The 15,467-nt window shown below is 46.5% G+C and overlaps 1 protein-coding gene across 1 annotated transcript in view; it reads right to left on the minus strand.

The window, feature by feature from the left end:
* The window catches only part of LOC143289140 (betaine-homocysteine S-methyltransferase-like), a 41,461-nt gene that overhangs the window by 17,630 nt on the left and 8,364 nt on the right, over nt 1-15,467 (minus strand). Inside the window, exons 7-8 of the mRNA XM_076598024.1 lie at nt 14,564-14,754; nt 11,438-11,612 (exon numbers count right to left, since the gene is read on the minus strand). Of these exons, the coding sequence (XP_076454139.1) occupies nt 11,447-11,612; nt 14,564-14,754 (357 nt within the window). The 3' untranslated portion in view covers nt 11,438-11,446. The remainder of the gene's footprint in view (nt 1-11,437; nt 11,613-14,563; nt 14,755-15,467) is intronic.

Genomic DNA, 15,467 nt, shown 5'->3' on the forward strand with positions numbered 1-15,467 from the left:
TCGTTTTCTTCCTGGTCCACAGTAGGTTCGAACCCGCGCCTCCAGGGTGGTCGCCACTTCAGGACTGAGTCACCTTTCTCTCAGACGTTTTAACCACTGAGCAATCGTACGCCTAGTTTTAGTAGGGAAATTTAATTGAGTCACAGTTTCAGTTTCTCAAGGAGGCGCCACTACGTTCGGACAAATCCATGTACGCTACACCACATCTGCTAGGCAGATGCCTCACTAGCAGCATAACCCAACGTGCTTGTCAGACCTTGAGTTCAAGCATAAACATCTGTGTATCTATCAGAGTGGATTTCTTCTACAGAATTCTGCTAGAGAACAACACTTCTGTTGTCACGTGTTCTTTTTCAGTGGAGTGATGGCCTGAGGCAACGCGTCCGCCTAGGAAGCGAGAGAATCTGAGCGCGCTGGTTCGAATCACGGCTCAGCCGCCGATATTTTCTCCCCCCTCCACTAGACCTTGAGTGGTAGTCTGGACGCTAGTCATTCGGATGAGACGCTAAACCGAGGTCCCGTGTGCAGCATGCACTTAGCGCACGTAAAAGAACCCACGGCAACAAAAGGGTTGTTCCTGGCAAAATTCTGTAGAAAAATCCACTTCGACAGGAAAAACAAACAAAACTGCACGCAGGAAAAAATACAAAAAGATGGGTGGCGCTGTAGTGTAGCGACGCGCTCTCCCTGGGGAGAGCAGCCCGAATTTCACACAGAGAAATCTGTTGTGATAAAAAGAAATACAAATACAAATACAAAGTCCATGCTGTACGCGGGACCTCCATTTCTCGTCTCATCCGTTTAATGTCCCGTCACACATATCGGTGATTGAAGACATTTTGTTAATGTATTATAAATACATATGAGTATTATCGCTTAGAAGGGGTGGGAGATGTGAATGAATGGAGGGTTGAGGGAAACTGGGCAAATGAGGGTGAAATGAGGGTGAAATTTTTAAAAACAAATCTAAATACAGTTACAGGAACTTGCTTAAAGGACTTCGTAAAACAGAAGTCGTTAAACTGACAAGCGAAACAACTGATAACGATTGCAAAAAAGTCAAAAACATCAACGTTCTCAGTCACTTGTGAAGCCACACTTTTGTGTACGTAAGGCTTCATCAAGCTACAGTCAAAAATTATATGCTTAACTGTCAGGTTACTAAAGCATGTGCACTTGACATTAGAACAATACTTGGTCCGAAATGAATTTGATAATAGTCTGAGAGCTAAACTCACAATTGGTCTGCGAATCGAACCAAAGTCTGAGAGAGTCAACTGGCGAGGTTTTAGACTTGAACTCAAGCATCTATAAAAGTCTATTTCTAGTATATTGCTTATTTCCTTGCATGACAATGGGCAATATACTTCTTCATCCGAAGAACTAGACGCTCAGTTCTTGTTGTTTTTTCTAGTCAAACTTGGGAGAAAAGGGGGAGACCTGGATTCCAACCTAGACCCTCGTTTTTCTTTGTATTTGTATTTCTTTTTATCACAACAGATTTCTCTGTGTGAAACTCGGGCTGCTCTCCCCAGGGAAAGCGCGTCGCTACACTACAGCGCCACCCTTTCTTTTTTTTTTGTATTATCCTGCGTGCAGTTTTGTTTGTTTTTCCTATCGAAGTGGATTTTTCTACAGAATTTTGCCACTTGACTTACTTGACTTATTCCTCTTGATTCCGTGGGGAACATAGGGCCGCAACAACACTCCTCCAACGCACCCGGCTCTGGCTGGTCCTCTTCAGTTCGGCCCACGTCATTCCGGCCGCCCTTGTCTCTGCCTCAATGCTTCTCCGCCAGGTCTGCTTCGGACGGCCAACTTTCCTTTTCCCCTGTGGGTTCCAATCAAGAGCCTGTCTTGTGATGTTTGTTGCAGGCTTGCGTAGTGTATGGCCTATCCATCCCCATTTCCGTTTCTTGATTTCCGTCTCCAGTGGGGCCTGTTTTGTCATGTTCCAAAGTTCTTCATTGGAGACAACCTCTGGCCATCTGATGTTCAGGATGTTTCTTAGACATCTGTTGGTGAATGTCTGAAGCTTGTGGGTGCTGGTCTTTGTCACTCTCCACGTCTCTGAGCCATAGAGTAGAACCGACTTCACGTTGGTGTTAAAAATCCGGATCTTGTTGCGGATTGAGAGGGCTGTCGATCTCCAGATTGGTCGAAGGGTGTTGAAGGCGTGTCTTGCTTTGTTGATACGGCTCTTGATGTCTTCGTCCGTCCCCCCGTCTTTGCTGACAACACTGCCTAAGTAGACAAACTTGTCAACCTCCTTGATGTTCTCTTGGTGTAGTTGCACTGGATCTTGCTTCTTGTTGTTGACCCTCATGACCTCTGTTTTCCCAATGTTGATTTGGAGTCCAGTCTTCTCAGCTTCTTCTGCCACACGACATAGTTTCTCCTGCGCATCTTGCTGCCTGTGGGAGAGAAGACTTAAGTCATCTGCGAAGTCTAGGTCCTCCAGCTGTTTAGTGAAAGTCCACTTGATGCCTGTCCTCCGATCTGCTGTAGACTGCCTCATGACCCAGTCAACCACCATCAGGAAAATGGTCGGTGAGAGCAAACAACCCTGACGGACGCCGGTTTGCACACTGAAAGGTTCCGTCAGTTTCCCGTCGTGGATCACTTGACAGGTGGCGTCTTCGTACATTTGCTGGATGATGGTTACAAACTTTGGTGGAAATCCATAGTGGTACATCAGTCTCCAGATGACATCTCGGTCGACACTGTCAAAAGCTTTTTGAAAGTCGACAAAGACTGTGTACAGGGGGGTCTGCCACTCCAGGGACTGCTCGATGATGATGCGCATGGTTGCGATGTGATCTGTGCACGAGCGATCTTGTCGGAAGCCTGCTTGTTCGTCCCGAAGTGTCTTGTCCAAAGCGTTCTTCAGTCTCTCAAGAATGATTCTGCTCAGTACCTTGCCCGGAATAGACAACAGCATGATTCCCCGCCAGCTGTTGCAGGATGAAAGGTCCCCTTTCTTTGGCAGCTTTACCAGATGTCCTCTTTTCCAGTCTTTTGGCACTCGCTCCTGTTCCCAGATCTTGCAAAGGAGAGGGTGCAGCATCTCAGTTGAAGTCTGGATGTCGGCCTTCAGAGCTTCAGGTGGAATTCCATCTGGGCCGGCTGCCTTTCCTGACTTGAGGGACTTGGCCTTGACGATCTCGGTCTTGCTGGGAGGGTTGGTGTTGATGTAGAGGAGCTTGGTAGGTGGCGGGATGTCTGGTGGGGCGGGTGGTGCTGGTCGGTTGAGCGTTTCTTTGAAATGCTCCGCCCATCTTGCTCTCTGCTGTTCTTCGCCAAGGATGGTGTTTCCGTCTTTGTCCTTGACGGGCCGGCTTGGGTTGCTGTTTTTCCCGGAGAGTGTCCTGGTGATCTCATACAGGCGCTTCATGTTCCGCTGACCTGCTGCACTCTCAGCTTCTGCTGTCAGTTCCTCGATGTAGGTTCTTTTATCTTTTCTCGCACTTCGCTTTACTTGTCGGTTCGTCTCCCAGTACTGTGCTTGTAGCTCATGTCTCTCGGCTTGATCTTGCATGCAGTTGATCTGGTCTTTCAAATGCTTCCTCTCAGTGATGAGTGTCCAGGTGTCTGTTGATAGCCACTCTTTGTGATTCCTCGTTTTCTTGCCCAGGACTGTTTTGCAAGTTGTTGTCCAGGTCTCTCGAAGGCTGTGCCAATGTTCTTCTATTGAGTCCTCTGGGAGTTGGGAAAGCACACTGAACTTGTTCCTCAATTCAATCTTGAACTCTTCTGCTTTGAGTTTCTCCTTCAAGCTGTGCACGTTGTACTTGTGCGATGGTCTTGCGGCCTGGTCGTTGTAGGCCTTCAGCTTGGTTTTGAGTGCTGCCACAACCAGGTGGTGATCCGATGCTGCGTCTGCGCCGCGCTTTACCCTGACGTCGTGCAGGCTTCGTCTCCACTTACGACCGATGGTGATGTGGTCGATCTGGTTCTCGGTCTTGCCGTCAGGGGAAACCCACGTGGTCTTATGGATGGTCTTGTGGGAAAACAAGGTGCCTCCAATGACCAGGTCATTGAAGGTGCAGAACTCCATGAAAAGTTCTCCATTCTCATTCTGTACTCCAGTGCCGTGTCTGCCCATGATGAGCTCTCTGTTTGTGTTGCCGGCGCCTACCTTGGCATTCAGGTCTCCCATGAGGATCTTCATATCTCTTTTGGGTGTCTTGTCTATGACTGCTTGGACTTGTTGGTAAAAATCATCCTTCTCTTTGATGACTGCCACGTTGGTAGGGGCGTAGCACTGAATGATGGTAACTTTCCTGCCCTTTGAATTGAAGCGTGCTGTGAGGATCCTTGGTGACATAGGCTCCCAGGACAGCAGTGCTCGTGTTGCTTCGGGTGTCATCAGCAACGCTACTCCGTGGGTGTGGGGTTGGCCTTCTTCCTGTCCAGAGTGGATGATGGTGTCTCCACTCACTAGTTGCGTTCTTCCTGATCCTGTCCATCTTGTCTCACATAGGCCTAGAATCTTCTACCTTTGCATCTCACGACAGACTTGAGCTGTTTTGCCTGTCTCGTATAGGGTTCTGATGTTCCAGGTCCCTATCCTGGTTTTGGCCTTGGTCGTCAGAAGAGTTGTCGGCGCACTGGCTTCCCAAGGGCTTTCACCAGCTCGCGTCATGGGCTCTACCAGAGAGTACCCCTCCTGGACCAAGCAGTTCTCAGAGTTTGTTGTTGCAGTTTCTGTAACAGTCTTCTTTTTACAGAACCGGGTTGTTAGCCTAATTCAAACCCCCAACCTGGAGGACCAGTGGGTACTATTCGTCTGGTCTCTACCCTTTGACCTGTCTGACTTGGGTGGCCCTACCAGGAGACGAATCTCCTGCCAGCATAGCTCTCAGGGTTATTGAGACACGCAAGCCCCCCAACCACGGCAAGGTTGCACACACTGGGAGGAGAATTTTGCCAGGAACAACCCTTTTGTTGCCGTGGGTTCTTTTACGTGCGCTGTTCGGACACTGTAATGGCAGATAAGCGTCTTAACCATTTTGCCACCTTCCTCACAGACAAGACAAGACAAGACAAGACAAGACAAGACAAGACAAGACAGAGCTTACAGGTCAGGATACCAGTCAACGTTCATTGTCTGGGCCTTTTTTTTTTCTCTTCTTCTTCTTTCTTTCTTTCTTTTTTTTTCTCAAGGCCTGACGAAGCGCGTTGGATTACGCTGCTGGTCAGGCATCTGCTTGGCAGATGTGGTGTAGCGTATATGGGACTTGTCCAAACGCAGTGACGCCTCCTTGAGAACCTGATACTGATACTGAAACTGTCTGGACTGCTTCCCGGTCTGGGTATTGCATTACTTTTGTTCAGCTTCTTCTTCTTCTTCTTCTGCGTTCACTCGTATGCACACGAGTGGGCTTTTACGTGTATGACCGTTTTTACCCCGCCATGTAGGCAGCCATACTCCGTTTTCGGGGGTGTGCATGCTGGGTATGTTCTTGTTTCCATAACCCACCGAACGCTGACATGGATTACAGGATCTTTAACGTGCGTATTTGATCTTTTGCTTGCATATACACACGAAGGGGGTTCAGGCACTAGCAGGCCTGCACATATGTTGACCTGGGAGATCGTAAAAATCTCCACCCTTTACCCACCAGGCGCCGTCACCGTGATTCGAACCCGGGACACCCAGACCGACAGTCCAACGCTTCAACCACTCGGCCACTGCGCCCGTCACAGACAGGGACAGAGACAGAGGGATAACGCTAACGACACATAACAGCCTGCATAGAGTTGTGCAATAAGCCAAGACGTTCAGACCCTCAGACTGACAGTCCAACGCTTATTGCGCCCGTCACTTTTGTTCAGCAAAACCCGTACCACTGAAGAATGCGTACAACGTACAGCTGCACTCAAATTTCATGCTGTGCTGATCGCTCTTCGACAAGGATCAGCTTGTCAATAGGTTTGTTGCCAGTTACTGTAGTGGGTTGTTGTTGTTGTTGTTGTTGTTGCTGTTGTTGTTGTGTGTGTTTTCTTCAGTTTAACGTCTATTCACTATAAGTGTTTTTACATAGAAAGGAGCAAAGTAGTGGATAAAGGAAAGGGAATGCATGTGAATATTAGTGTAAAAAAAAAGAAGAGAAAGTGTTCATGTTATGTATCAGAGGAAAAGTATATTATAAGAAAAAGTCTAAAGAGATTGTGGTGTGTATTGAATGAGGTGTCATGGGAAGGAGAATATGTATATGCATATCAACAAGTATTAACCTACAACAATGTAAATATAAATATAAATGGTGTGTGTGTGTGTGTGGGGGGGGGGGGGGGCGGGCGTCGTTAGGCGAGGTAGGAGGAAAAGGGCTGGAGATGGGGGATGAGGGGCGTGGGGGGGCCGGGGGGCGGGGGGGGGGGGCAGGATACATGGGGTACCTTTTCCTGTACGCACCAATTTTTTTTTCTTTCTTTCTTTCTTTTTTTTTTTATGTGGGTTGGATTGGGTGAGGTAAGAGGAAAGGGGGGGGGGGTGGAAGGAGGGAGCTGAGTTCTTTCCAATAATTGTCAGTCTTTTTCCGTGAACGCCGTCTTATCTTCTTTTTTTTTTTTTTTTTTTTTTTTTTTTTTAAAAAGCTTTTTGTTTGCCAATGTACGTCAAGAGCTTCCTGGACTGTGCTAGTTTCCCAGAGATAAAAGAAAAAAAAAAGAAGAGAAGAAAAGAAAAGCACCCCTCGTCTTCTTCTCTCCTCTTAGTGGCTGCAGGGCGCGCACACACGCTCACAGACACACTGCTAGCGCGGCTCACACTTGCACTAGCACCCCGCGCGCAGGCTTGTTAGCCCACACAAAGGTCCCAAAGTACGGCGCATGCAAACAAGCGTCTGCATCAAGACTCGTACGAACACCCAAGCTTGCGTGTGCACACACACACACTCATACACACACGCGCGCACGCGCTCTCTTGCACACGGAGCGCACACACAAACAACTGATCTAACACATGCGCGCACTTGTTCAAGCATTCATGCTGCTACACAAAACACAGAAATCAGAACGCACATCTACACACACAAACATAATGTCCGGACTTCCGCAATGCGTATACACACGCTCTCTCTCTCTCTCTCTCTCTCTCACACACACACACACACACACACACACACACACACACACACACATGAGCGCACGGATACAGACACACATGCTAAGACACGCGCACACCGGCACTCAGGAGCGCATACAACCCCTCAAGAATGAACCATCCTTTCCCTGTTCCACACACACACTGCACCTACAACACCACTGCCCCCACATGCTCATACACACGTGCGCGCACACCGACACTTCCCACACATACACACTTAAAACACTCGCCGGAGCACACATAGGCGTACTCTCTCAGAACATGCATACACGTGCACACACACACACACAGACACACAAACATGTGCGCACACGCATGAAGATACGCGCTTGCGAATATGCACAAATACAGGCATATATACAGATGCGCCTTCACTCACACATGCATGCACATCAGTACACACATACACGTATGTATATCTACACTCATACACACAGACACACACACACATACACAGACATGCACACGCGCGCACACACAAATACATACACAACCACGCACACATACACACACACTCGCGCGCTCGCACACACACACGCGCGCGCGCGCGCGCGAGCGCGCATACATACTGACACACAATAGATATACTCATGCACACACACGCGCACACCACCCCTCCCCGAAACACACACACACGCTCTCGCGCACGCGCCGACACACACACACACACACACACACACACACACACACAGAGGACACAAGGTCTTTCAAAGAAAAGAGTGAATTTATAGTCGAGATCCTGTTTGTTGGGCTATACGTGGATCCACTTTTGTCCTGATAAGCGAGATAGAGCGAGACAGACAGAGACAGACACACACATGCACAGAGAGAAAGAGAGAGAGAGAGAGAGAGAGAGAGAGGCTGACTTCAATGACTTCGGCCAACAGTCCCAATCATGACAATAGTAAATATATATATATACATATATATATATATATATATATATATTGTAAAACTATTCTTCAGTTAGGAAAAAAAATAGATTCCGTTCAGAAATACCGCATATAGAGTATAGTCAGCCCCTCCCCCTCCCCCCCCCCCCCCCCCTCTCTCTCTAGTTTCATACACACACATGAACGAGCACGCCGCGCACGCATACGCGCGTACCAACACACGAAAATGAACAGATACGTGTCTTGACAGTGAACTGAAAAGGTTTATGTACATGCTACTTGATGTGAGCTCTAAATATGGTGACAATCGTTGTTGCGTTATCTCCCAAAGCTGTCTTCCAATACATCTGAAATTCACTCAAAAGCAGTTGGCAGGTCTGGTCACACACACACACACACACACACACACACACACAAACACACACACACACATATCTATGTAATCGGTTTTATTCCTCACGATTCATATCTACAATACCATGCGATATTGTAACTTTGAACTATCCCGTCCGTTTGTGAATCACCGTGAAAAGAAGACCACTTAAATCTGACGTCCTGGAAGACGAAGAAGGAGAAGGAAAAAAAAAAAAAAAAGAATACAACAAAACCGCCTATCAAACCGTGAACAAAACAGCCTGGAGGCGCGGGTTCGAACCTGCTGAAGGCCAGGAAAACAGAAAAAAATAAAAAAAATAAAAAGGTGCTTCCAGGAATCATGACCTGGGTGCGGCCCTGGCCCCCTTTGAGTGTAAGGAGTTAAGGGACCGAAACACTTGACTGAGGGGGACTTCTTCTCTGAAGACCTTTTACTGTCCAGCTCTCCCTAGAGTTTCTTATCACCGAATAACATTACAGCGGGAAGGGGTCAGGGAGAGGTGGTGAGGGGCGAGCGGGAGGAGGGAGGGGGTTGTTGGGGGGCGGAGGAGAGGGTTTGGAGGGGTTTTGGGGGAGGGGGGGGGGGCGGGGGGGGGGGGGGGCGGGGGGGAAGGAGGGAAGGGGGGGGCTATAGGAAAACGACAATGTCCAACCAGCAGTTTGCATAGAGGAAGAAGAAGAAGAAGAAGCACACACACACACACACACACACACACACACACACACACAACCGAAACAGCGTTGTTATCTATTCACAACAATTCATTACGTGAGCGATAAAATGATCAAATGATTTTTTGATTTTTTTTTTTTTTTTAGCAACTACAACAAAAATTAAAGCACAGCGAAAAAGAAAAAGAAAAAAAAAGGAAAAGAAAAAGAAAAAAAAAGAAAGTTTCAGTTTCAGTTTCAGTAGCTCAAGGAGGCGTCACTGCGTTCGGACAAAACCATATACGCTACACCACATCTGCCAAGCAGATGCCTGACCAGCAGCGTAACCCAACGCGCTTAGTCAGGCCTTGAGAACACACACACACACACACAAAAAAAAAAAAAAAAAAAAAAAAAAAAAAAAAAAAAAAACCAACGGGGGAATAAATAATAGATAAGCTTGCATAAATAAATAAATAAATAAATAAATAAATAATAATTATAATATAGAAAAAGGTAGTAGTAATAATATTAGTAATACTAATAAAATGATAATAATAAAACATAAATAAATAAATAAATAAGACAACAATGGTGATAAATAAGCAAATAAATGTAAAATATGAAGACACACATTCACACATACACCCACACATGCCTAACAGAAATGCACCAGACATGCAGTTTCACATATATGAAAGCACAGTCAAATACATATAAACGTACATGAGCTCCAACACACACACACACACACGCATTACCGTGCACCTCCTCTACCCCCCTCCTCCACACACTCATTTCTAGTCTAAGTATCGCAGCTTCCACGGCACACACACACACACACACACACACACAAACACACACTCACAGAGATGAACACTTACTTGTACAAGCACATATGAAAGCACAGTCAAATACATATAAACGTACATGAGCTCCAACACACACATACACACACACACACACACACATTACCTTGCACCTCCTCTACCCCCTCCTCCACACACTTATTTCTAGTCTACGTATCGCAGCTTCCACGGCACACACACACACACAAACACACACTCACAGAGATGAACACTTACTTGTACAAGCACACACACATACGCCCATATCTCCCACCCCCAACCCCACACACGTACATACAAAGATATATATATATATATATATATATATATATATATATATATATATATATACACGTTCCAATATCCTGTTGCTCCCACAGTGTAGGCATGCATACACTCACATACCTCATCCTCTACCCCACCTCCCTCCGCACTCCCACCTCCCCTCACACACACACACACACACGTACACATATCTCTCCTGACACTTGTGTGCAATTTCACTCTCGCGCATTCACAAACGCACTCAAAAGCACAGACCCACACATACACACAAACACACACAGCCGCCACTGACTGGCCGCAAGAGGGATGGGAAAAGATCTCTGATGCCAAGAACGTGGCATCTAGTGTGTTGCTCGGTCTATTGTATTTGGAAAGGCCCACAGAGACTCTGTTCCGTTTTGAAGAAATTTGCGCAAAGAAAGAAAGAAAATAAAAAAACAAAGCACAAGTCAAAGGGTGGAGGGGGAAACCGGTTCTACTGCATGCTCTTCCCAGCCCTACCTTCTGTGCTGTTGAACAATTAATTAAAGGCGAGCGCGTATGGATGCTGAGGGCTGGCAGGAATGGTATAAGGTTGGAGAGAGAGAATTAATGAATGAATGAGTGAATGAATGAATGAATGAATCTTTATTTTCCAACGGTGAAGGCATTAGCACTTTGGCCGACTTAACACATCTGCCGTTGTTCTAAGAGACACACAAACATATACGCATATAATTAATGTTGTTATACTTAGTACATGTTTAATGTACAAGTATAACACAGCGTCAGACTGAGAGACACAGCATCGCTCACATCTGACAGAGAGAGAGAGAGAGAGAGAGAGAGAGAGAGAGAGAGAGAGAACGCAAGAACGCAAGAATTTTACTGAAAAGGCCATATGACCCGTTACAACTGATCGTGAGAGAGAGGGAGAGAGAGAGAGAGAAGACAAGGGAAATGGTTTATTGTGTACATCGGCCTCAGACCATTACACAAACACATGGGAAGGGAGGGGGGGGGGGGGAGGGAGGAGTTGGGGGGCAGGGCAGGGTCTAGTGCGGTCGGGGGTCGGTGTGGTCGGAGGAGGTACAATCTGGATAAACATATGAATAGTAACATTGTTATAATGGACAGAGAGACAGAGACAGAGACAGTGACAGACAGAGACACAGAGAGAGATAGAAGAAAGGCAATCCATGACGTTTACTTTCCTTTTCTTTTTTTCTTTTTTGTCTCCCCCCCCCCCCCCCCCCCCCCCCCCCCCACACACACACACCCTTCCACCCCCTCACCCTCCCCCTTCACAGACGCAGTCCAGGCAGCGTGACGTCAGGCTGGGAGTCGAGGAAGTGACGCAGGCCGGCGATGTGACGTGGCAGGTAGTGACAACATCCGCCCAGCCACGTGGCACCCTGGTCCAGCCACTCCCTGGCCCGTGACTCCAAGGGGCTGTCCGACACGGCGTCTCTGGCGGAGCAAGGGAAACAAAAATGAGACACAAACCACATTGTGACCGATCGTTTCCGTTTCCTGTTTCCGCTTCTCTAGGAGATGCCAGTTCGTTCGAACAAAATCCATATATACATATATATATATATATATATATATATATATATATATATACACACACATCTACACTACATCACATGTGCTATGCAGATGCCTGACCAGCAGCATAACCCATTGCACTCTGTCAGTCAGGCATTAAATGCACGCATATAATATATATATATATATATATATATATATATATATATATATATATATTCTGCAGAATTTTGCCAGAAGACAACCCTCTCGTTGCCATGGGTTCTTTTTCAGTGCACTAAGCGTGGTTTATCATCACATCTGAATGACAAGAGGCTCAGTTCGATTTCCCAGTCAAACTTTGGAGAAAGGGTGCCAGAGAGCGGGATTTGGACCCAGTACCTCACGGACGAGCGTCTTAACCGATAAGCCACCTTCCTCCAACACAGCACGATAGAATACAGCGCAGCACAACACAATACAATACAGCACAGCACAACACAACACAATACAGCGCAGCACAGTACAACACAACACAATACAGCACAGCACAACACAATACATCACAGCACAGTACAACACAATACAACACAATACAGCACAGAGCAGTACAACACAACACAATACAGCGCAGCACAGTACAACACAACACAATACAGCGCAGCACAGTACAACACAACACAATACAGCGCAGCACAGTACAACACAACACAACACAGCACAGCACAACACAATACAACACAGCACAGTACAACACAACACAATACAGCGCAGCACAGTACAACACAACACAACACAGCACAACACAACACAATACAGCACAGCACAGCACAACACAACACAATACAGCGCAGCACAGTACAACACAACACAACACAGTACAACACAATACATCACAGCACAGTACAACACAATACAACACAATACAGCACAGAGCAGTACAACACAACACAACACAGCACAGTACAACACAACAAAATACAATACAGTGCAGTACAACACAACACAATACAGCACAGAGCAGTACAGCACAACACAACACAGCACAGTACAACACAACAAAATACAATACAGTGCAGTACAACACAACACAACACAATACAGCACAGTACAACACAACACAACACAGCACAGCACAGCACAGTACAACACAGTACAACACAACACAACACAGCACAGCACAGTACAACACAACAAAATACTATACAGTGCAGTACAACACAACACAACACAGCACAGCACAGTACAACACAACAAAATACTATACAGTGCAGTACAACACAACACAACACAGCACAGCACAGTACAACACAACAAAATACTATACAGTGCAGTACAACACAACACAACACAGCACAGCACAGTACAACACAACAAAATACTATACAGCACAGTACAACACAACACAACACAACACAGAGCAGCACAACACAACACAATACAGCACAGAGCAGTACAACACAGTACAACACAACACAATACAGCGCAGCACAGTACAACACAACACAACACAACACAACACAGAGCAGCACAACACAACACAATACAGCACAGAGCAGTGCAGCACAGTACAACACAACACAATACAGTGCAGCACAGTACAACACAACACAACACAATACAGTGCAGCACAGTACAACACAACACAACACAATACAGTGCAGCACAGTACAACACAACACAACACAATACATCACAGCACAGTACAACACAACACAACACAATACATCACAGCACAGTACAACACAACACAACACAATACAGCGCAGCACAGTACAACACAACACAACACAATACAGCGCAGCACAGTACAACACAACACAACACAATACAGCGCAGCACAGTACAACACAACACAACACAGTACAACACAACACAATAAGATACAGTGCAGCACAGTACAACACAACACAATACAGCACAGCACAGTACAACACAACACAATACAGCACAGCACAGTACAACACAACACAACACAGCACAGTACAACACAACACAATACAGCGCAGCACAGTACAACACAACACAATACAGTGCAGCACAGTACAACACAACACAATACAGTGCAGCACAGTACAACACAACACAATACAGCGCAGCACAGTACAACACAACACAATACAGCGCAGCACAGTACAACACAACACAACACAGCACAGTACAGTACAACACAACACAACACAGCACAGTACAGTACAACACAACACAACACAGCACAGCAAAGCACAGTACAACACAACAAAATACAACACAGCGCAGTACAACACAACACAACACAACACAACACAGCACAGCGCAGTACAACACAACACAGCACAGTACAACACAACAAAATACAATACAGTGCAGTACAACACAACACAACACAACACAACACAACACAGCACAGCGCAGTACAACACAACACAGTGCAGCACAACACAACACAACACAATACAGCGCAGTACAACACAATACAGCACAGAGCAGTACAACACAACACAACACAGCACAGCACAACACAACACAGCACAGCACAGAGCAGTACAACACAACACAATTCAGCACAGCACAGTACAACACAATACAGCACATAAAAATACAACACATTGCAGTACAACACAACACAGCACAGCACAGCACAACACAACACAATTCATCACAGCACAGTACAACACAATACAGCACATAACAATACAACACAGCGCAGTACAACACAACACAACACAGTACAGCACAACACAACACAATACAGCACAACACAACACAACACAACACAACACAACACAGTGCAGTACAACACAGCGCAATACAATATAATCCAGGGCAACGCAGCACAACACAGTACAGTGCAGTATATATAAATATATTATATCGATACAGACAGATAAACAGATATAAAACACACGCACCCAGTGACGCCCCCCGGGTTGGGTTTCACCAGCACGGGCACCCTGAGGTCCAGGTGGGACAGACTCTGCAGGAGAGGGGTGACGTAGCGGATGTGCGTGCAGTTCAGGCCCACCGCTATGACGTTGTCACACTGCAGTGACGCGCGCACCGCCTCGCTCAGCGCCTCCCCGTGCCCCGTGTGCACACCATCCTGCAGGGTCAGATTAAAAGGATTTTTTTTTTCTTAAGATTACGTTTAAGTAACATACTTTGTATTTGTATTTCTTTTTATCACAACAGATTTCTGCTATGTGAAATTCGGGCTGCTCTCTCGAGGGAGAGCGCGTCGCTAGACTACAGCGCCACCCTTTTTTTTTCTTTTTTTTCTCCTGCGTGCCAGTTTTATTTGTTTTCCCTATCGAAGTGGATTTTTCTACAGAATTTTGCCAGGAACAACCCTTTTGTTGCCGTGGGTTCTTTTACGTGCTCTAAGTGCATGCTGCACACGGGACCTTGGTTTATCGTCTCATCCGAATGACTAGCGTCCAGACCACAACTCAAGGTCTAGTGGAGGGAAAAGAAAATATCCGCGGCGGCTGAGCCGTGATTCAAACCAGCGCACTCAGATTCTCTCGCTTCCTAGGCGGACGCGTTACCTCTAGGCCATCACTCCACTAACTTAACCGTGACCCACTAGTGTAGACTCCAGCAGGGGTCTGATTCCTGTCCTGTGCAAACTACTACCCGCCTATGCGGAGAAAACGAAAGTAGCTACGGCCGATAACCTCCAGAAGTAGGTTACCTCCCGTCGCACCCCTGACTAGCGCCCTCTTTTGACGGCAGCCATCTTGACTCCTGTTCCTGTGCTCTGCATACAGCAAAGTTTCATAAAAATCAAAATCAGGTTGTTTTTCATTCCAGTGA

The sequence above is a fragment of the Babylonia areolata genome, chromosome 13, assembly GCF_041734735.1.
Source record: "Babylonia areolata isolate BAREFJ2019XMU chromosome 13, ASM4173473v1, whole genome shotgun sequence".
Taxonomy (NCBI): domain Eukaryota; kingdom Metazoa; phylum Mollusca; class Gastropoda; order Neogastropoda; family Buccinidae; genus Babylonia; species Babylonia areolata.